The following is a 20699-nucleotide window of genomic DNA, read 5'->3' as shown; positions in this document are numbered from 1 at the left end:
GGTGATATTTATTTTATTTATTTTTTACAGACGTATATAACGATACATATTACATACTTATATGACACACAGGTGAGGTCATCGCTGATATTTAAAAGTCAATGTCAATTGTCAAATTTATTAATATTGTCAAAACACAAAACATTTAAGGATTATTTATTATAAGATTTTCTTATAATTATATTTACTACTTAATAAATCTTATAGTAAGTAAAAGATGGGTTTGTTTGGTAAATCTCCTGAGCGAAATCCAAAAGAGATGGTATGTTAACATTTTAGAACATTTGAATTCTTACAATATTTATGGTGTAAAGTTCTTAAGATGAAATACTTAATGTGATTTCATGTTCTATGCTGCTATTTTAGGTGAACGAATGGTCCCATAAGATACGTAAAGAGGGTTATAATTTGGATAGACAAATAAGAGGTAAAAATAGTAAAATAAGAATTAAACTGAAATGTAACAATATATTTTAAACATCAAAGAAAGTGTTGTTCATGTCGTAATAATGGTTAATGTTTTTAAGCGATTCAAAGGGAAGAGGAAAAAATTAAGAAATCGCTGAAGGATGCTGCTGCGAAAAACGACAAACAAGTGTGTACAATATTAGCCAAGGAGATCGTAAGATCAAGGAGGGCAATTAGTAAAATTTACACAAGCAAAGCACATTTGAATTCAGTGCAAATGCAAATGAAAAATCAATTAGGTAAAGTAACATTGAATTTTCTTATTATAATAAAAAAAAACTTGAAATAACATTTAACTTAGTAATTTATTGTAACATGTATATCTATCAATTGAATAACACCTTTGTTTGAATATAGAATCCTCTTCTATTAGCTTTTCTATTTTAGATGTGTAAAAAAAAACAACAAATGTCTATGTAATAAAATAATTAAAAAAAAAGTTAATTGTTATTTAGTTATCAGTATATGTACATACAAAACACTGGGAATTGTAATAAATAATAAGGTTATTTTTATTTATTATACTGTTAGACTGTTGTAATTAAATTTATTTTCATTCTCAATTTCAGCAACACTAAGAGTCGCGGGATCACTACAAAAGTCAACTGAGGTATGTGTATATATTGTTTTTATACACTGAGATATTTTAGATTGGGTCTGGGTAGGTACCTCCCACTGATCATGTATTCTACTGATTTGAAGGACAAGTGAGCCAGTGTACACAAGAGATATAACATCTTAGTTCCCAAGATTTGTAGCAAATTGTAAGTAATTGCAAATTAGTGTAAAGTATAAGTGCAAAATGTAAAAGTACAAAGTAATTAAGACTAATAATTTTTACCAACACACATCAAGTGGTCCATGTGTCAGTCTGCCTATCTAATAAAAATCATATTTTATGATTCCAGGTGATGCAAGCTATGCAGGCCTTAATTCGATTGCCAGAAATAGCGCACACCATGCAAGAGTTGAGCAAAGAGATGATGAAGGCTGGTATCATTGAGGAAATGCTAGATGAGACCATGTCTAGCATGGAGGATGAAGAGGAAATGGAGGAAGCAGCACAGAGTGAAGTTGATAAGGTGGGAAAATTATATGGTGTAATAATCTATATACACCTATTACAATATTTTTATTGAACTGAACCTGTGACTTTATTTGCACGAAATGTAAAACTTTACTTATAGCTCGGAAACTGTCATCCTCCATGTTACCCCCTCGAGGAGTGAATTAAAAAAGTAGCCAATATCCTTTCCCAGGACTCTATCTCTAACTATCTCCATACCAAATTTCATCTGAATCAGTTCAGCGGTGTTCAGATTGTGTAAAAGATGACTATATCATAATAATCAATCGCTCTATGTTTATCATAAATTAATACATTACATTTTTATATATTACACTTAAGAAATTAATAATAAAATTGACTAAAAACAAATTACATCTTTATTAGAAAAATGTTTTTTTAATATTTATTGTACACTATTTTTTTAACTTTTATGATGATATGTATGACTGATTTTTATGATTTTGACTAGGATTAATTAGGAACATTATATATACCCCCCCCCCCCCCCAAGCAAATGAAGCCATCATTATGACATATACAAGCAATATTGATAAAGCATATACAACCCAATCAATGGCATTCGTCATCGAATTGACGTGATATTATTGGTCGAGAGCTTCAATAAGCTGATATCCATTATGGATTTTCGAAATAATGGCGTTTCGAACGTCAACGAAGCTGTTATTAGAACTTTGGAAGTTAAATAAAAGGGGACATAAGTAGTTAACTGAAATAACGTATTATGAATAAAGATATATCAATCAAGAACTGTTTTTAGTATGCAATATAGCTGAGCTAATAGTAAATCGCATGGAATACGTAAATATAAGGATTGTTTAACTTTATTCTTTCTTCGAATGGGGCTTATTATGATGTTATGTACCTAATTATATAATTTAAAAAAAATATTTTTTATTTTCTTAAAGAATGTTAGTGTGAGTGAGAAAGAATGATAAGCGACATTTTAGATTTTCTCATCAGCCTGATTCGGCTTATATCAGATGCTATTCTGTCACAAATCTATCCACCAATCTAGATTAGAGCGATGTGGTTGAGTAAGCTCCAAATTTATGTTCGTGACAGGAGAGGAGAGTTTCCAAAGAGCGGAATAAATATGCGAAAGCAAAGCTAACTAATAGTTATGCTTTTTTGATTTTTTGAAATAGTAACAATAATATTTTTTTTTTATATTTGTTTAAATAAGTAGGTATTACTATAAGTTTGTATATATTTATCTTAATTTTCCAGGTGCTTTGGGAGCTAACTCAAGGCCAACTCGGAGAGGCTCCAGCTCCTCCAACGGCAGTCGGCGCTCCCTCTACAAGCAAGGAACCAGAGGTGACCGAACCTGATGAAAGTGAATTGGACGAAATGCAATCAAGACTACAGGCCTTAAGATCTTAAAAATAGCTTTAAAAGGTACTTACTACTAACTTATATGATTATTAAGTAGTAATAAACTGTAGTAGTAAACTGACAGACAGACAGAGTTACTTAATGTTGTCTTAGATTTTCGCGATTATTACACATTGAAATAAAACTAGTTTTTTAACGGATTTAATCGCACTTTGCAGTGTTCGTGGTCACGGGCAGACTCACCGCCGTGACCATGTCTGCCCGTGACCACGAACACTGCAAAGTGCTCGAAACGTCGGGATGTTAAAATAAAATAATTAATATACGCGATTAAATCCGTTAAAAAACTAGTTTTATTTCAAGACAGAGTTACTTTCACATTTATAATACTACTATAGAATAACCATCACTTGGTGTGACTGTAGGAAATGTTATATTATAAGTTTATCTTTACTTCTTGTGTTTGCACAATGTTGTCAGTGGCTCTATAGAAATAATCAGTATTATTGATTATATATTAAAGATAAAGATATAAAAAGATACGTCGGGAACAAATATTATCAGATTGGATTTTATTGCTTAATATTTTTTGTCCACAGAAATACGATGAGTTGCCGCAACTTCTCTTCGAATATAAATAAAATGCCTTTTACTAATTTTATAAATGTTGCGATTGTCTTCACTATATGTTTAATGTTATCGTAGAGTATACATATATTTATATTAAGTTTTATTAAGATATAATGATAAAATATTCTGATGTGTATTTATTAAATTATATAAAATAAATTAGACCTTTAAAGTACAAGTCATTACTTAAACTTCAATCATAACTATATGAACAAGATATCGTACGTCACCCCACTTTGTACTCAATCATTAATATTTGCGCTTCATATGTTTTTTTTAAATCATTATTTGATATGATTCGTGCTACCTGTTGTACACTGCTGATAATAAGTGGGGAAACCTTACTTGTGCTAACATTTTATATACATCTGCCGAACAATTAAGATTGTAATACTGCCTGCCAACAAAAACATACAGGAACATCATAATAACAACACGTCTGTGAGTAAAGTATAAGAACATATAACCGGAGGTACGGTGCGTCAACGCATAACGGACGAACTAAAACAAGCTTTCATTTATACATACGTAATTATTCGGTATGATCGAGATCTATTTCTATACTATTTAAAAATGCACTTATGACACTTTTTTAATAAAATTAATCTGAGCAATTATACGAGTGATAAATTATACAACTTTTAAAACACATAATTTTTAGTTTTTAGTATTTTAACCTCAGTTGTTTCCGTAGATCCTTTTAGTCCTTACAAGAATTAAATTTATTTGTAATTAGACTTATATAATTGCCGATTTTAGAAAAAATATAATATTGCCGATTTTTTTTGTTGACCGTACCCTTTTTTAATTTTAATATGTTCATTCTGATCAAAATATTGTCAAAATTCTTAACATGCTCTTAAAATTCCTTTCCGTATAAGCCTTGTTTCGGCTCATATATTACTATAATCATTAAAATGAAATCGTAGTTTTATTTTCAGCTTGAGCTAAACTATTTACAACTAAACTAAACTATTAACAATTGTTTTTCATAAAAGTGTATTTTATGATTAAATAAGGCTTATGATTAAATAGGCATATTTTCCCTCAATTCCCCGTTTTAATCAAGCTGAGCTGTCCAAGTCAATCGACAACAATATGACACATACGAACATTGTGTTACCGCTAAGTTCTGAGTACTCCGTTTAACTTTATCACATTAATCAGTTATCTTTACTAGTATTACTATTTCTAAGATAACGAACAGTGAATTACGAATATCAAGTTTAATTGCGTCACAACTCGAATATACTGGGCAGTCCGCTTAAGTACCTAACGACTTCAAAATGCAAAATGGCATAGTATTACTTTTACCTATATATGATGTAAAGTGTAAATAAAATTTATATATTAATAAATGCTATAATACTTTATATTATATTGTTTTTTTTTTTACTAAGCGTGTTTTTGATATTGTAATTGATATATTTATTTGTATGTATTATATATTTTTTCCTTTTATTATATTTGATCATAATAGGATATATAAGACCATGGTCAGACCTGCTGTCCTATATGGATCAGAATGTTGGGTCAAAAACGGGATTAATGAAAGACATTTGTAGCAGATAGCATGTAGCGGAGATGAGAATGTTGAGAGGAATGTATGGTGTTACGCGAATGGATAGAGAAAAGAATGAGTACACAAGAGGAAGTTTGAAAGTGCCACTGATAGCCGAGAAGTTATGTGGAAGGCGGCTATCATGGTATGGTCATGTTAAGCGGAGGAATGACGAACATATTGTGAGGAAGGTCTTGAGCATGGATGTGGATGGATATAGAGGAAGGGGACGACCAATGAAAAGATATATGGATTGTGTGAAAGATGATATGGCTGGAAATAATTTTACTTGTGAGATGACGTCAGATAGAGAAGTATGGAAGAAGAAGACATGCTGCGCTAACCCGAAGTAAATTGGGATAAGAGCAGGAGGATGATGATGAGGATATAATACTGGGTGAATTTGAGACAGAAAGCGTAATAACGGCTTAACTAACATAACAATAATTATATACTATGTATAAGTAATTCCAATATCAACAAAGACACGACACATACTTTTTTGTACAACAGTAGGTCATGAATATTTTTAGGCACTGTACACTGAAAACAATAGCTAAAGGTGTTTACTTTTTGTCCCAGGAAGTGTTGAAAGTTTTAAGTTGACTTTAATTTCATCATCTACCCTTATCCCAATTTTACTTGGGGTCGGCGTAGCATGTCTTCCTCTTCCATACTTCTCTGTCAGACGTCATCTCACAAGTAACATTCTTTCTAACCATATCGTCTTTCACACAATCTATCACTTAAGTTAAATTTAATTTAATAACAAAATTTAACCTAACTCGAGAATTTATAAAACACTGAGGTTGGTCGAAAGTGATATTTCTTGTGTTCTAATTTTAAAAATATTCTTAGTTAAACGAAATTTAATTTGAGAATTTTAACTCCAATGAAAAAGCTTCAGATTATAAAACATTAGTGTTTTTACTACTGATGTTATTTGGATTTTAGGTAAATTTAAATTTACAGAGCTACTATAGCAAATCGTATGGAAATGTTGATTAAATATTTAATGTATCTGTATTTCTTACTGTCATTGGAAAGGATTTAAAGCAGGGTTCGCGGATATATATCATGAATCATGATATATATCAATTGATTTTATCCTATCTTCTGAACACTCATAGATCTATGCTTAAGGCCTGACTCTGAATAATTATTTTTAATGATTAGTCGATTACAAATTAATATTAAAATAAAATTAGTTGGTTTATCTCACAAACAAATGAAGATATAATAATAAAAGGTACTTGTTTTTTAAGTGTTCATTAAAAATTTCTTTCTCAAATAGATAGACTTACTAATTCCTTTGTTACTTTGTTTTAATAAAAAATGTGGTATTTCGACATTTGTATTATTTTACAAATACCTTTTACATTTTTAAGTGTGAAACAGAATGAATGACAGAATGAAATTCGCTTCGTTTTCTTAGCCTGGATATATATCATATATATATTAAAAAAAAATGGGATTTTTTCGAACCCTGATTTAAAGTCACACACTACTGTATTAAACATGTTCACAATATTTTGTTTATTAATAATATATATAATTTGTTATCGTAAATAAAAATACTTATTCTCGAATATTTATAAATATAATTCAAATAATACTTTAAACATTGCTTATAAATAATATCAAATATTACACATATCACAGTTAGTTACAACATCTTGGAGGACAAGTCGAGTTCCATCTGCAGGTCTTGTATGGACTCCTTCTTTAGAAGAGGCTTTCTATCATTCTCCTTTGCTTTCTTCGGATTTTTTTTCTTTGTATGCCTATAATAATAAAAAAATATATATGTGTTAGTTTTATATCTGTATTAGTTTAATCTCTAAGTTTAAAATAAAAAGATAAAACTATCGATAACTATATAAAGATATATCCTATCTTATAAATAATATTCCATTTACGATTTATTAAAAAAAATTACATACTATACTAAGGTGAAGAATGTGTGTCTTTAGTGCTTATATAATGTATTAAGGGCAAATGATTCAAATGCAAAGTTGTTAAAAAATATATATTATACATATATATATATTTGCAAATATTGTTATGGTGTTGCCATTAATATTTGCTTTTTTCTTTGTTTCGATTAGTAAAGCACTAATCGAAACAGAGAAAAAAGGTGTAAAAGCAAATACTTTGACATATTTTTTACATTTTGGGTTTCGAGAGGGTTACTTCATTTACACTTAATTACTTTCGCGGGCGGCGGCGTACCTGTTGACGACGCCGTCGGGCAGGTCCATCATGCGGATGATGAGCGCCTGGTCGGACGAGTCCAGCGGCGCCACCGAGATGTCGCGCACGGCGCGGAACTTGCCGCAGTTGTTCAGGTGCTCGTTCTCCAGGCGGAAGAAGTTCCAGATGAAGCGTCTGGGGGAGGATATCGGAATTAAACGATAATTTGATTAGACTTTAGTAGTATTCATTGTAATCAATTAAAGAAGACAATAAAAAACTAGAGGTGTCATCCAAACGAGTGCAGTTGGAAGTTGCTTTCGCTTTAAATTAAGTATTAAATAATAGATACAATAAAAAACCTTCCAAAATCTTTGAAGATGATTAGATGACGAGAAATAAAATTGTAACTAAAAATCCTGTTTGAATTAAAACAATAACGGAAAATAAAGGTAAATCATGTAATATAAAACCATATATATAACAGAAAGAGAAAAGAGCGAGAAAGACGCCATAACGCTTTAGCCTCACGTGACAATTTCTGCAAGTGCACTCTACTGTAAACCGCGTACAATAACTTCGCTCCAATACTATATATATATATATATGTGGGATTATAGTGAATGACACGTTTTAAGAGTGATATTTAAAACTTGTGATATTAATAACTTCGGAATTAAAATCAACACGTCTTACATTCTATGACAGATGTCTAGTGTAAAATAAATCCTCTAGTAAGGAGGTGTAACTTTTAAAAAAATATCCTAACTATCACCATATATTTTTTATGAATACAGTATACATTAAAAATACAATTTGCCAAAAATATATATCCTCAATCTCAGTCTTTTCCGGTAGAGTAAAATTTATAAGGGATGTAAATAAAATATGTAAATTACAAAACCGAACAAATAAATAAAATAAAAAAAACATGTTAGCAAATTCACATAATAACACAACATATTTGGCAGAAAAAAATAACGAATCACTTAAAATATTTCCTATACACTACCTGAACACTTCCAACGGCGCGAGTATAGACACCATAGTTTCGCTGCTGACGATTTTATTCTCAGTGAGGAAGAATGAAGGTGCCCATATAAACCGTAGAACCAAATCTTCTATTATTGCGAAATAGTAGAACTGGGAAGAAAAAGCTAAAGTTAGGTCATTAATATTCCACTGGGCAAGGCCTTATCATATAAGGAGATGTTGGTCCAATATAGACCGGTGAATACACCTGTCAGACTTTCATCCGACTATTTCAAGTTTCACCGCAATGTTTTCCTTCACCGCCGAGCTCGTTATCTATACAATTGTTATTTTTATTTTAAGGGCAAAGATAGGATATTTTATAAATATTTGCTATTATAACTTTCTTCTTTGTATGCCTAGTTGATCTCATGGCTAGATGTTAGACTACAGATCCCGAGGCTCTAGGGTAAAAAACTAGATATGGCCGATAAAGTAACTGGGATTTTGTCGAAAATTCTCAGTAACAGCCCGGAGTTTGGAAGTCGGAAGCGTTTACACTCCTACACCTCACGGTCGTTGGTCTGAGCTTGGACTATTTTCGAACGTGCCGAATTTGTCTTCCCATCGGATTATCTGAGTGAAGGCATAGAGCGCACCTGTGTTTGCGCTCACACTTGAACACTATAATATAGCACATATTATCTTAGTCGGTTTATCTCCCATGAGATTGGCTTCCGTAATTTAATTCAGTCAGGACAAATTCATCATCATTATCATAACTTGATGGTAGGGATTTGTGCAAGGCCGCCTGGGTAGATATCACCCACTAGATATTCTACTGCCAAACGACAGTACCCAGTATTGTTGTGTTCCGGTTTGATTGGTGAGTGAGCCAGTGTAACTAGAGGCACAAGGGATATAACATCTTAGTTCCCAATATTAACCATTCCATACAATGCGCCAGCATTGTATGGAATGGTTAATATTCCTTACAGCGCCATTGTCTATGAGCGGTGGTGACCACTTACCATCAGGTGGCCCATGTGCTCGTCCGCCAAACTATACCATAAAAAAAGTTTTAAAAAATAAAAACATTATCTTTTATGTTATTTTGTAATCATAATAATTAGTATGATTAAAAACATATTATTTAAAATATCATTAAATCTATTTTAATTTGCCTTTTAAATCAGTAAGTTTAAGACAGCGACATATTACAACTCACCCCAGGACTATACACGATCTCGTCCCGCAAGAAGCTGTTCTCTGCAGAAGGCCCCACACTCAGCAGCCCCCAGTCCATCTTGACGTCCCACGTGTAGGTGTATGTGGACGATATGAACTGACAAGCGAGCCACGTGTAGAGGAACGGATTGTCGTATGGGTTCTCGTAACTGTCTATGGAAATAGAAATATAACTTCTTATAATATATTTGACAAATTTTAATATTTAGATAATAAGGCCAACAGATTAAAAAAAGAAAATCGTTTACACCCAATGGTACTTGACAATACAAACGATTATTATTAAAATATATCTATCGGAGGAAGTAGCAGAATAGTTTATTGTTTACATTTTAAACAGGTTCTAAAAACGTATTTGTATTGTTACGTTTTTTATCGTTTTAAATCTTACGTCACGACCGATCATAGTGAAGGATAAACGGTGTCTCCAACGGACTGTAAAGATTTGACTGAAAATTTTTAACCTATGTATAACGACAGTACAAAACTACTGTACTGTTAAATAGCTTATTCACCGTATTAATTACGAAATGCGGGTGTATTACTTACGAAATGCGGGTGTATCTTTTATTGAAGTCAAAAAATTCTATAGTAGCTTTTTGTGATTTATCAAAGTTTTCGGTTGTGTTAGACATGACATTATTTTAGAAAAACGTTAAATACTATGGAATCAAAGGCACCCAGTTGAAATTATTTTCCTCCTACTTTAATGAAAGTTGTTTTGACGGGGAGAAATGAAATGCAGTTCTAGAACAAATAAATGTACCACAAGGTTCATTTTTAAGACCTGTACTTTTCTTAACAAATATATATAAGCGATTTACGTTATTTTGTTAATAAAATTTGACATGTAACTGTCTACAGATTATATCGCTTATTTTTAAACGTCACAGAAAGATAAACAACTTTGACGTTGTGAGCAAGTCAACATTTAGTGAAAAAATTAAGGAAATCAGTGTAACTGTAATGTAGTCCTGATGACGCCCACAAGACTTGTAATCACGTTCTCTGGAGTTTATATTTTTAATATCTTGCGTAACTATTAATTCTATTTCAATTGTAGACGAGTTTTTTTATCACAAATAGTAACAACACTACAAAGTCGTAAGTCTACTTACGTTATATATGAACCCTAAAATCAACCACCGACTACAACTTACCACTATAAACAGCTCGTAGTGTTGAAAACAAAACAACGAAGAACGTTGTGGAGTACTTCCCAGCGTTCACGAGATGGGGGAAGGCCTCCTTGCTGTCCCTGTACCGACGCAGACACTGCCAGAACCTCGTCCAGGCAGGAATTATATTCACAGCTGCCCGCGTGAAGATGAACCATTTCGTTGACTCGAATGTCGCTATTGATACAAATAATTCAATCATATTTAATTATCATTGCAATTTCATGGTCAGTAAGGTGTAATTACTGATTCTCTTTCGTAGAATTTACATTAGTTTACTTGTTTGCAGGGCTTTATGAACACAGACACTAATCACATATTTTACGGCTAAACAGTAATACTAAGTATGGCTGCGTTCAGGTTTAAAGAGTAAGAGAGCCAGTATATACAGGTACTAGGGACATAATCTCAGTTTAAAAATATTTGCCGCTTCTTAGTAAATATTACATCGGTAACGACGCTATGAGTCTCCTTTTGTAAATTTTAACTCATCATTTCAAATGATTCATCATGATGATCATCGCCTTCCAAATACATTGACATTATGAGACATAAAAACGATACGCGCGCCCAATCTTATGATCGAAGATTTTTCGTCCCGCCTGGCTATAACACTCGACACTGGCTCACTCACCCTTCACACATCAGCGTCTACCAAGGCGAGTTTGGATAAAACCCTACACAAAATAGGTATTCATCAAATGCTCTCACAGTTAACAGTAAACCAATCAGCTCCAGCTATGTAGAAGGCGATTAAGTAATGGAAGTCTAGGAAGGCAAATGTGAAGGAGTTCCACTGGTCCGCCAGCCAGAAGTCAGCGAATAGCACCGGCATGAATGGAGCCGCTAAGATACGACCCTGGAATATCCAAAATATATTAGACTGTTCTATACAATAAATAAAAAAGCGTCGTAACTTTTAGCTTCAGAAAAAGTTGGAACTCTACAATCTACATATTTAACGTTGTAATCAAATTTAGTACATTTTTTAAAGTTATAATTAAATATAACTAATAGTAGAATAAACAAAAATACAAGTCAATAAGATTCGAACATTGTTAAAGGCTGACGTCATAAAATGAATAAATCTGTTACTCTGGAATTATCTAGATAACCCACACGTTTCAAATTAAAAACCAGACCATTAACGAAATATATGTTATAAATTGAGGAACTCACACATATCTTCAGAAACCAGAATCTCGCTTCATGCCTAAAAACCCTCAGAGGGTTCATTAAAAACACTAACATTATTATCACCAACGCCAGCGGATTCACAAAAGGCGGTATACTTAAACTTGCACTATATATAAAACTTAGAATACTAAGTGCCCATACGACACCAAAAATCGAAGCTAATTCCATGAGGTGCTGTTCAGATAGATGTTTCCGAGGATCCAGCTCGAATATAAGCACGTGGTTGACACCGGATGATCGCCATCCATAAACATTTATGCCAATTAAAAATATGAATTCTACTAATAGGAATGGACCACGATATAGTCTAAAGGCGGTTTTGAAATACTCCGTGCCTCCTTCGTGGAATAGGGCTGAAACAAATACAATTAATATTAATTATAATACAAAAAATGAATGCACCCTTAATCATATGTAAATTAATTATTAAGGGTGCATTAATTATTTATATGATTATCCATATATATGTATATATATGATAAGGAGAATAAGTGTGACTTTCCGAACGTCATGCGTCCAGCTGTCAGACATCTTTTAAATTGATTCACTTTTTGGCAGGAAGCAGCGCGATATACGGTCAGGCGTATCATTGTTAAACTGTTTTTGTAATAATATTAGCAAACCAGAAATTGATTAAAGTATTTTGTTATTAATTAATTATTATTTTATTATTCATGTAATAAATTTATTAAAAGTAAATTTGTTTTGTTAATAATATATATAATTTATCTCGTGCTCGCCGGTGAAAGAAAACATCGTTGACAAACCTATGTCTAATTACAACGAATATCTGCCACTTGTGAATCCACCAACCCGCATTGGAGAAGCGTGGGTAAATGAGCTCCCAATGATGTACAATTAAAGTAACAGCGATCGATCGATTCGATTTTACTTCTTCTAAAGTATTATACATTAAGAATTTATTATTGAATAAGAAAGTAATTTAATATATATTGCGTTTGTTGGATTGCATCTAAGTGTGTTACACAAATAATAAATTTCAAACGTTTGTATAAACTGCATAGCGGCATCACTATGCAAATTTAACTAATACTAGCCGCGGGTTAAGATAATGGGCTTGTATTTACGAAAGCGATGTTTGGATAGAACAATTTATGGTATCCATAAATATAGGCCCGTTTTAAACAAACAAACGATGGTCGCTTTGTTTACTGCCTATAAATTAATAGTATATCTTGATCATATATTACAAGATAATGAAAAATATTTATGAATATGTATCATATATTTTTTATGATAAGAAAATTGTATATTTTTTTTAAATTATATCGTAGACGGACATCCCAAGTCTAGCATAATAACAAAAAATATTTTAAATAAGGAACAGCACACAATAATGAACAGTTAACGAATAGTTGAAAATTCAAAAAATATATGTATAAAGTTAACACCAACTTAAGAGAATTTTAATTAAAGTGATGCCATGTGATATATGATGTCAGTTTTCTAACAATTTCTAGGAATACTAGAGGATTAGAGTTTATTATAATCCTAATTCCTAACTAACATTATTAATGCTAAAGTTCGTTTGTTTGTTTATTTGTTTGTTACGCTTTAACGTCTAAACTACTCAATCGATCATGACATCATGACATTTTTCATATACATTGTCAGTATAAAAAGGGACAAAAGTGCGTTTTTGTTTTTAAAGAATACTAGCAATGCACCTTTATAAGGAATCCGACTCCAATTAAGCTAAATGCTTGTGTTAGGAGTGGAGACGACAATAGCCCAAGAGGTTAGCATCGCTTTTTACATCGCTAGGTGGCCCTTAAACCATTGCGCTATTGACATTACATTACATTAGCAGCCTGTAAATTTCCTACTGCTGGGCTAAGCCCTCCTCTCCCTCTCCACCACGCTGCTCCAAAGCGGGTTGGTGGAATACACATGTGGCAGAAATTAGACACATGCAGGTGTCTTCACGATGTTTTCCTTCACCGCCGAGTACGAGATGAATTATAAACACAAATTAAGCACATGAAAATTCAGTGGTGCCTGCCTGGGTTTGGTACCTGAAATCATCGGTTAAGATGCACGCGTTCTAACCACTGGGCCATCTCGGCCATTGACGCCTAATAATTATATTTGTTTGTTACCCTTTTACGTCTTAACTAGTCAACCGATCATCACGAAAATTTTCAGGTGTACATAAACGGACATGGGTACTACCTGTCTGTCTCATAGGCAGGTGACGGCCGGAAACTAGTTTACCACGTAACCGTCTAATACATTGTGCTCATGAATATTAATAAGTTGTAGTATATAATACTTGCTTAAAAGGTACATACCTGATAGAATTACAGTGATGAACAAAACAATGAATGACCCAGAGAACAGTCCAACTTTGAATGTTGTCCAAGGACTTTGTTGTTCACCGAGCGGCGGCACTCTTAGCTTCTTCATAGCCTTTTGTCTGTCTCCTCCCTCCAGGTCATTGGTAACAGTAGCCTCTGTGTCGCTGATAAGTCTGTCTATATCCTTGTTGGTATAGAAGTGCGATGTCTCCACGTGTTCTGCTCTCCATTGTGCGCCATTACTTACATTTAATAACTGAAAATAAATTTAAACATACACAACATCTCTACGTTGTATAAAACAATCGCTTCCCGCCGTTGGTACACTTAGATCTTTAAAACTACACAACGGATTTTGTTGCGGTTTTTTTTTAAAAGATACGAGTATTTCAATATGGGTATATACATATATATATATACCCCTATATATATATATAGTAGAGAAACATTGATCTTTTAGACGATTCTAATGTGATGTCGTAAATAAACACCTTTTTTTGCGCTTACATTGCAATCGCTGGCTGAACCCTACAAGATAGATCAAAATAATTTTCTACAGTATTTTACATCTTAAAAAGTTCTACAAAAACGTCCGCAATGGTATGGTATATGTCTACCAATTAGGGATAACCCACAAAACCCATTTTTTAATTCTTAACTTTTTACGAGGAATAATGGCTTAATTACAAAACGATTTTAAGCAATAAAGCATGAATCCTTATCCAATTAAGTATCTTGTGTATTTATACACAATTTATTTAAGGTATTTTTGATCCGTATTAAAGTATGGATAAAAAATGGCGCTTTACAGCATGAAATTTAAATGAATATTTTCGAAGATATTACTGATTTATAATGCAGAGCGGTTTGTAATGTCTAGTGACAAAAAAGTTATATATAAAGACATTCTGTATTATTAGTATTTAGAATCAGCATTCCACTCGTGCGAAGCCGGGGCGGGTCTTTTTCTTATATTATTAATTATTTATCATATAAATAATTGATCTTACAAGAGATCTGTCTACCCCATAAAATGAATATATTATTTTATTTATAATAATCTATACTAATATTATAAATGCGAAAGTAACTCTGTCTGTCTGTCTGATGATTGTTGTCTGTTGATCTGTTGCTCTTTCATGGCCTAACTACTGAATTTAATTTGATGAAACTCTAAGAAATGAAATAGGCTATTTTTTAATGCTTAACATATAATTTTTTAATGATATATTATATGGTGTTAATTTAAAATTTTTTGGATTTAATCCTCACTTTAAAGATGAGTATACTTTATTTTGGAGATTGTATCAAATATTTCTTAGATAATTTACTTTACATTATATCTCTCTCTACTATTATAAATGTGATTGTTTGAATGGATGGATGTTTGTATCTCAGTCATGCCTAAATGATATCTGAATAAGTACATCAATTTTTAATTGTTTTGGCACATGGCGAATTGAGGTTTAAATTTTACTCCAGAGTGTATTTTTTGCCCTTTAAGCACCAGGTCACAGAATTGTAACAATAACAAAATAAACTTACCTTATCATGTTTCTTTAAAATTTTCCTAAAACCAGTGTAGTTTAAGTTCTGGTAATTTTGTAATAGTATCAAGCTTAGGTAAAATTCACTGAAGGCAAGCTTGAGTTCCTGTATTTTCCTGCGTGGTATGGCTTTCTTGCTGTCGCCACTGCCTTTGGGTTTCATTGTGTCAAACCGTGATTTGAGCTCACTTTGTAATGTGGCATACTTTCTTGTTGCCTCAGCCAATTTTTCTATATATAGAAAAAAAAAGTGTATGTTACGGATAAAAAAATCGAAAATACTATTCAAGATGAGTATATTTAAGCAACATACCGGAGTAAAAAGTGTTAATTTTCTTCAATTCTAGGTCACAGTAATGAAAAAAAGTTTCATCAAAATTGGCAAAATGCCTAGAAAGCACTTCCGGTTCCACATTCTCAGCTGATGGCGCTTCTTCAACAGCTGTGTAGAGCATTGCTTTCATTTCCTAAATAGAAAGCATAATAATGACTTTAAACAAATTCAAATTAAATGATTATCATTTTGGTTTTGTGACATAACATTTAAAATAATTTAACATTAGGTCTATATCGGAATAAAATATTTTTGATATTATATTTTAGAAAAAAAAAACTGTATCAATTAAATAATAATAGAAATACAATATGTACATTATGTCATTTCCTAAGTTTCTTAATAGATTTTAATATAATGTAACATATATTTAAAAAAAATTATAGTAAGTTATTACCAAATGAAATGAAATTACTAATATAGCTGTGATTATAAATAAAAAGCATACAAAAAGATTGAGTGTTATTCTTATCACCTAATACACAATAGATCATTTCACAGTTAATCAATGTCATTCTGCATTTATTGCAATAACAGACATGTGACAAACAGAGACAACTGTACCATATTAATATATAACATTTGATCTCTATTTATTAAAAAAATGTATTTTTTTTTAAATTTTATTTTTTACTTTTTTTTTTATATATTAGGTCCAAGGCAAAGTGTATATACCTCATAATTTATATATTGTTTTCGCCACTCAGGAGTTATGTGGGCACTAAGATGTTCAGCGAACTTCATTTTTTATGTTTCTGCTCCTTCGTCCGCGTCTTGATTCAATGGACAACGAGAAAACACTGCATCTAAAGTAACTTCTTATGTACACAAGTTGATAACGATTAAACTACACTATTACAAGTATAGCCGAAATATTGGAATGACTTATTTCTCCTAAATAATATATTTATATTTAAAAATATAACAATTTACTATAAATCGACAACACCTATAAGTAAGGCAATTTTATTAGAAAAATTAGATAAAAATTAAGTAAAACACTGTACACAACTAATCCGTATAATAAGACATTGACACTGACTGTCGTCTGTTTCTGTCATGACTCATGTCAGTGTTTGTCTATATGAAGCAAAATAAAAAAAAATTGCGATAACTATCTTCTGAATTTTTTTTTTTTTTTAATTTAAACGGTTTGGACCTTATGAACGGAAAAAATATTAACCAGATCATTTAAATAAAATAAGGTTAGAGATAACTCAATTTGTGGATGAGGTATTGATGAAAGAAAATTTAAGTATTCTAGAACACATATTTTGGATGTAACAATAATTTTTGTGAATAAATCATATTTTACACATCGAATTTGAGACCCTTCATCTTAATAATAAAACCATAGAATAAAAACGTTTTATGATTCTCTAACTACGCGTTTCTTTTTATAATTATAGTAACCGATGACATTGAGAATTGCGAGCTAAAAATGCATTACCAAAAGAAGTAAAAAAATAAAAAGGAGGTCAAGATCTCGTGTAAAATTATTATTACCGTTAAAACTTATAGTTTTTCAACAATTTATCTTTAAGGTTTTTTTATTTTTATTTCAATGTTCAATATAGACTTAATATATCAAAGATTAAATATAATTTTAAAACAAAGGAAATTTATGAAAAATAATATAATCACGACCACATTTATCTTATTATCAGTTAATATATAACTTATTACCACACTACAGAATACAGGGAATTTTAATGCATAATGTTATCTACGCTAGATAGTTTTTCAAGAAGTTTTAACGATATTTGTAATATAAGAAGGGTGGTTATAGAGATAAAATGAATAATTTAAACCCGTGTGAACTTTATACACAAACTTCAACCAAATTGAATTCGAGGGGTTAAATAAAAAAAAGTAGCCTATGTCTTTCCCCGGAACTCAAACAGTCAACATACCAAATTACATCTAAATTAGTTTAGCGGTCTAAGCGTAAAGAGGTATCAGACAAAGTTATTTTCGCATTTATAACATTAGTATTTAGACAATGAATGTAGCATCATTCATTGTCTAAAATTCTAGAATGCCATTCAAACACTAGATCAGCTATGGAAAGATGAAAAATAATAACACAATAGTAATTTAAATTTCGTCGTAGTATGTCGATGGCTGATGCAGTATATACTTGTAACCTAACATTGTTTAGAAATTTATATAATTGTAAATGTATCTGGCTGAGGCATTTGACATTGTATATTCTTTTCAATATAAATCATATTGGAACTTTTTAAAACCTATTTAACTGGACATCAACTATGAACTCTAGTGTTAAATACCTTAGTTCGTATTTATCAAGCGTCACATGGAGTTCCGCAGGGTCGAGTACTGGGCCCTATGCTATGGGCCCAGTACTCGACCCTGCGGAACTCCATGATATATTTAAAAGAGTTTTGTTATATAAAATTTTTACGAAGAACAATTCTATTTTACAAGTGAATGATAAGATTTGATAGTTTCTGTGACAAGTGATATTATTGCCTTTAATGCAAACATATATCGTATTTGCTATATAAACTACTAGATGAAGTTAATTTTTAATAACATATTTGTTACTCACAAATGTAGTGTAATGGCTCATGTAATGAACTTCCTCAATTAAATTAGTCTTATAGTACACTTTAAGCATATTTCTATTTTTATGTGTAAATAAATTATGATTATTATTACCATGTCAACCATGTTTATAGGCACTTTGTTTTGACAGATTCATGTACCTTTGTCTGTACTACCACAACTACAGAACAGTCAAGGAATAAATAAGTAAAATAACATATTTTTGAAATATATTCTTTTATTATTGTTTGTATTTTTATTCCTGAAAACCATTTTTTTCTAGTTTATTTTTATTATTATCAATTGGAAATAATGATTCATTTATATTTTCAGGTATAACTCTTGCAACTTTTCTCGGCTCCTTTATAAGAGTTTTGGGGCATTGCATTTCGGACCAGCTGATAGGCACCATGCTTACTCCTTGCGGTGAACCTTCTGCTGTGGCTATCACAACTCCAAGTTCATTTTCAGCAGTTGAAAGATGATACCAGTGGATCTCAGTCATTGGTAGCTGTATTCAATTTTAAGGAAATTTTAAGTGTACATTCATTCTAATTAAAATATTTTCATTTTTCAAACAAATATCGTGCTTATTACAGTATGTTAAAGATTAAAACACGAGATTTCCACAATAAAATAATAAATATTTAAAAAAAAAAGGTCAACTGTATGGTAAAGGATACAACTCTTGCCAATATAACATCCCCAGGTCTAAAACATTTATATGGGTCTATTCTATCTTTATCTGTGAATTTAATATCTTCTTTCTTCAGAATACCTTTGTAGGGCCTTGCAAGGACAAATGGTCCAACACAAAGAATTATGCACTGTACTTGTCTAGAGTTTACAACTGTTACTTTTGCTGTGACTATATCACCAGTCATTGGCAGTACACTAGGTGTTCTAGAACTTACAACAGTTACTTTGTTGGCCTGAAAAAAAAAATAGTGTAAAAATTTATATATTGCTAAATAAAAGCTCTTTATTATTATATACTACCAGGTATACATATAACAGAATGACATCCAAATTATAGGTAATATTTTTTTTTAATCCACTAAACAGTAAAGGCTGCATCTATACAATTTAGAAATAAACAGGATCTGGAAATATAACCCATGAATACATTGAACAGCAATGTTCAATTCAATTCTATAGCTTATTCCAATCATAAGAAAATAGGTAGGTAGTAGGTGATTTGCAAAAAATGGTGTTTTAAACAAAGTAGTTACCTGAACTTTAAAAGTAAAATGAAATTGGATATTATACAGTTAATTGATTCACTGGGTATTATACAGTTAATGTATTCACTGGGTTTTATTAGTTGTTATAAATATATATTAAAAAAAGGTTATTAAGGATTACCTTTGTTTTCGCATCTTGTTCCATTTTAAGTACTCCTGCTAATGATGCATAAATATAGCCTTTCAGTTCGTAAGTTCCCGGTCCAGAGATATTATCGTTATTTGATGGACTTAATCGCATCCCGGGTATACATATTTTTCCAATCTCCTCGTCTCTACTCATTTTGTATTTTATAGGTTATGTTTATAAAATAAAATAGTATAGTTACACTATATTAAGCAGGTAATTAAAATAATTTTGATGAATATAGTTTATCAATATATATTACATTGAAATACTTTTGCCAATATAAATTATTATCTCTGTACTCAATAAATAAACTTAACAGTTCACACTTGTTGAGTTGTTGATATTAATAATGACATTGACATAACCACAGAAAGAAACTACTATCTTAACTGAAATAAATATAAAGTTAGGACTTAATTTATTAAACTTTAAAAAATATATCAGACAACTTAATGACAAAACTATAAAGCTTAATTTAACATAACGTTTGAAAATACAAGTAAGAAGTAAATATTGTATTATTAGTTTTAACAATATTTATTCTATTGTCATGCATTATTAGTAAATCTCTGTTTAATTGAATTAAAATGAATTAAAGTTGTTTAGTTTTGATTGAACTGTTAAAAATTCTTTCCTAAAAACTGCAGTTTAGTTTTATAAGCAGTTATTTCATCACTTGAAAATGC

General features: G+C 31.2%; 3 protein-coding genes across 3 annotated transcripts; 1 reads left to right on the top strand and 2 right to left on the bottom strand.

Annotated features, from left to right (window-relative positions):
* Positions 1 to 122: 122 nt before the first annotated feature.
* LOC125073070 (charged multivesicular body protein 3) lies at positions 123 to 4261 on the top strand. The gene is made up of 7 exons (XM_047683756.1): positions 123 to 262; positions 367 to 427; positions 528 to 707; positions 1038 to 1078; positions 1377 to 1550; positions 2786 to 2956; positions 3493 to 4261. The coding sequence occupies exons 1-6, from the start codon at positions 218 to 220 to the stop codon at positions 2939 to 2941; spliced, it is 657 nt and encodes a 218-aa protein (XP_047539712.1). The 5' UTR covers positions 123 to 217; the 3' UTR covers positions 2942 to 2956; positions 3493 to 4261.
* Positions 4262 to 6665: 2404 nt separating this feature from the next.
* On the bottom strand, positions 6666 to 17095 carry LOC125073013 (xenotropic and polytropic retrovirus receptor 1). The gene is made up of 11 exons (XM_047683672.1): positions 16747 to 17095; positions 16051 to 16204; positions 15736 to 15968; positions 14185 to 14446; positions 11855 to 12225; positions 11387 to 11534; positions 10658 to 10852; positions 9478 to 9650; positions 8290 to 8420; positions 7317 to 7472; positions 6666 to 6868 (listed from the first exon to the last, which is right to left on the bottom strand). Exons 1-11 carry the CDS (start codon positions 16813 to 16815, stop codon positions 6751 to 6753), a joined length of 2010 nt encoding a protein of 669 aa, XP_047539628.1. The 5' UTR covers positions 16816 to 17095; the 3' UTR covers positions 6666 to 6750.
* A 1796-nt stretch (positions 17096 to 18891) lies between these two features.
* On the bottom strand, positions 18892 to 20283 carry LOC125073121 (exosome complex component CSL4). Its single transcript, XM_047683826.1, has 3 exons — positions 20005 to 20283; positions 19323 to 19571; positions 18892 to 19150 (listed from the first exon to the last, which is right to left on the bottom strand). Exons 1-3 carry the CDS (start codon positions 20164 to 20166, stop codon positions 18896 to 18898), a joined length of 666 nt encoding a protein of 221 aa, XP_047539782.1. The 5' UTR covers positions 20167 to 20283; the 3' UTR covers positions 18892 to 18895.
* Positions 20284 to 20699: the final 416 nt, after the last annotated feature.

Source organism: Vanessa atalanta, chromosome 23 (genome assembly GCF_905147765.1).
Source record: "Vanessa atalanta chromosome 23, ilVanAtal1.2, whole genome shotgun sequence".
NCBI classification, from domain to species: Eukaryota; Metazoa; Arthropoda; class Insecta; order Lepidoptera; family Nymphalidae; genus Vanessa; species Vanessa atalanta.
Note: the sequence above shows the minus strand (reverse complement) of the source record. Positions and strands in the feature narration are given on the sequence as shown.

Bases quoted from the DNA above. Each gene is read 5' to 3' on its own strand.
- LOC125073121 (XM_047683826.1), bottom strand. From the start codon at position 20,166: ATGAGTAGAGACGAGGAGATTGGAAAAATATGTATACCCGGGATGCGA. The intron at 19,572-20,004 runs GTAATCCTTAAT...TTTTTTTTTCAG, and splicing joins AACAAGATGCGAAAACAAAG to GCCAACAAAGTAACTGTTGT. The intron at 19,151-19,322 runs GTATCCTTTACC...AATTGAATACAG, and splicing joins ATGTTATATTGGCAAGAGTT to CTACCAATGACTGAGATCCA.
- LOC125073070 (XM_047683756.1), top strand. From the start codon at position 218: ATGGGTTTGTTTGGTAAATCTCCTGAGCGAAATCCAAAAGAGATG. The intron at 1,079-1,376 runs GTATGTGTATAT...TTATGATTCCAG, and splicing joins CACTACAAAAGTCAACTGAG to GTGATGCAAGCTATGCAGGC. The intron at 1,551-2,785 runs GTGGGAAAATTA...TTAATTTTCCAG, and splicing joins CACAGAGTGAAGTTGATAAG to GTGCTTTGGGAGCTAACTCA.
- LOC125073013 (XM_047683672.1), bottom strand. From the start codon at position 16,815: ATGAAGTTCGCTGAACATCTTAGTGCCCACATAACTCCTGAGTGGCGA. The intron at 8,421-9,477 runs GTGAGTTGTAAT...TTTTCTTCCCAG, and splicing joins AGATCGTGTATAGTCCTGGG to TTCTACTATTTCGCAATAAT. The intron at 7,473-8,289 runs GTAGTGTATAGG...ATCCTCCCCCAG, and splicing joins GCGCCGTTGGAAGTGTTCAG to ACGCTTCATCTGGAACTTCT.